Source organism: Monopterus albus, unplaced genomic scaffold (genome assembly GCF_001952655.1).
Source record: "Monopterus albus unplaced genomic scaffold, M_albus_1.0 scaffold7.1, whole genome shotgun sequence".
Classification (NCBI taxonomy): Eukaryota; Metazoa; Chordata; class Actinopteri; order Synbranchiformes; family Synbranchidae; genus Monopterus; species Monopterus albus.
Window position 1 is genome coordinate 340,909 of NW_018127887.1, and position 1,632 is coordinate 342,540.

At 42.1% G+C, this 1,632-nt stretch overlaps 1 protein-coding gene across 1 annotated transcript in view; it reads left to right on the top strand.

Annotated features, from left to right (window-relative positions):
• The window catches only part of pkp3a (plakophilin 3a), a 14,086-nt gene that overhangs the window by 3,478 nt on the left and 8,976 nt on the right, over positions 1-1,632 (top strand). Inside the window, exons 2-3 of the mRNA XM_020622229.1 lie at positions 596-687; positions 1,235-1,627. Coding sequence (XP_020477885.1) covers positions 596-687; positions 1,235-1,627 — 485 coding nt within the window. The remainder of the gene's footprint in view (positions 1-595; positions 688-1,234; positions 1,628-1,632) is intronic.

Consider the following 1,632-nt stretch of genomic DNA (forward strand, 5'->3'; position numbering starts at 1 on the left):
CGTCGGTCACACTCTGTGTCAACACTTGACCTCTTACAGGTCAGTTCAGGAACACAGTCAGCAGCTGAGTCAAGCTGAGTCTTTTTCTCAGTCAAGACAGTTTTGGGAACTCCTTCCTTGTAAAAATGGAAAATATTTGTTAAAGTGCATATCAGAAAAAGTTCACACATAACAAAAGGTCAAAAATGGCTCTAACATAACAGATGAAAAGTGAAACTGCATACACAGTTGTTTTTACCCCCACATCCAGCTTTGTTAAATTATAGTTTTGCTATGTGTTTAAAGATGTGTAGGCCAGGAGGCTTTGCAGAAATTTAAGGGTAGGCATGTTACCTTCCTTTGTAATCAAGCTGAGAGTTTTACAGGGGAAAACATTTTAATCTAGCAATTTGTAATGTAAATATGCAGCATGTACAGTTCACTGTACGGTATGTGGCACAGAGTTATTTATTTATAAAGACTTTAAACATTATTTTTAAAACAATAGATTGTTTGGAATGTTTTTATTCTCTGAAAGCTCTTTGATCGTTTTATTCCTGAAATAAATGTGATATTATGTGTAGTAATTGTGTTTTGTTTTGCTGCTTTATTCCAGACTATGGCGGCTCTTCAACAATGAAATATCAAACCTATAACCCAAATTACAGCTCTAAATCGTCCTATATGTACACAGGCTCCAGAACAATGGTGAGTTCAACACCATTGTCTCACTGTTTCAATATGTATCGCACATATCGTGGAAATATTAACCTGTTCATGTCACTTACACTGACCAGCAGCAGGTACAGCCATACACAGCATGTGTGGTATTTCACAGGAGGCTGTGATAACATAACATGAGCTCAGGGTTTTAAAGCCCTCCATCTAGATTCCTTTATTTTATTAACAGGACAGGAAGACACTGGCTTTTGTTTGACCTCTTGAGACATGAAATTTTAGAATGTCCCCTGCATCTGCATTTTATATCTGACTCAACATTACCTCATATCTGAGTCAGTAATAAGTCCTTCCTATGCTTTGTATGAGAAGTGGAATTGAATATGACCAGAAGCAGTGAGGCCATGACCTCTGTTTCCTGTCATAGTAGTTACATCCCTGTGATCAAATTTAGAAACTGATACTGCTAACATGCAGTGACTCACAACAAATCCACCTACTGATAAAGTTCACTGGAACATAGAGTTGCTCTGCGTACACGTTTGATCATAGCAGTTACTGCTCTCTTCATCCTCAGGGTCCACGTGTATCCCAGAGGTCGGGCTTCAGCTGTCAGTCTGCTGGCCCAGATCTGGCCCAGTTCCAGAAGATCAGTGTTGGAGGTGGAGGAGCTGGTGGTGGCAATTTTTACAGAGAAGACTTGCGCATGGGCGGCTATCAAGGCAACGCCAGACTCCAGAGCCAAATGGACCCAGAAACCCTCTCTATGCATTCAATGCGACAGCAGGCAATGCAGGTGAATCCCTGGATGGTTGATGGCAGCGATGCTGGCAGCATGGTCTCTGACCGGGATGCCACCTACAGCCGCACTCAATACGCTCAGAACGCAGTCAACGGCTACAGCCAGGTGAGGCAAGGAGGAGGCACCATGACCTTTCCATCACAGATACACCGATCTCTTAGTGGCACTCTTTC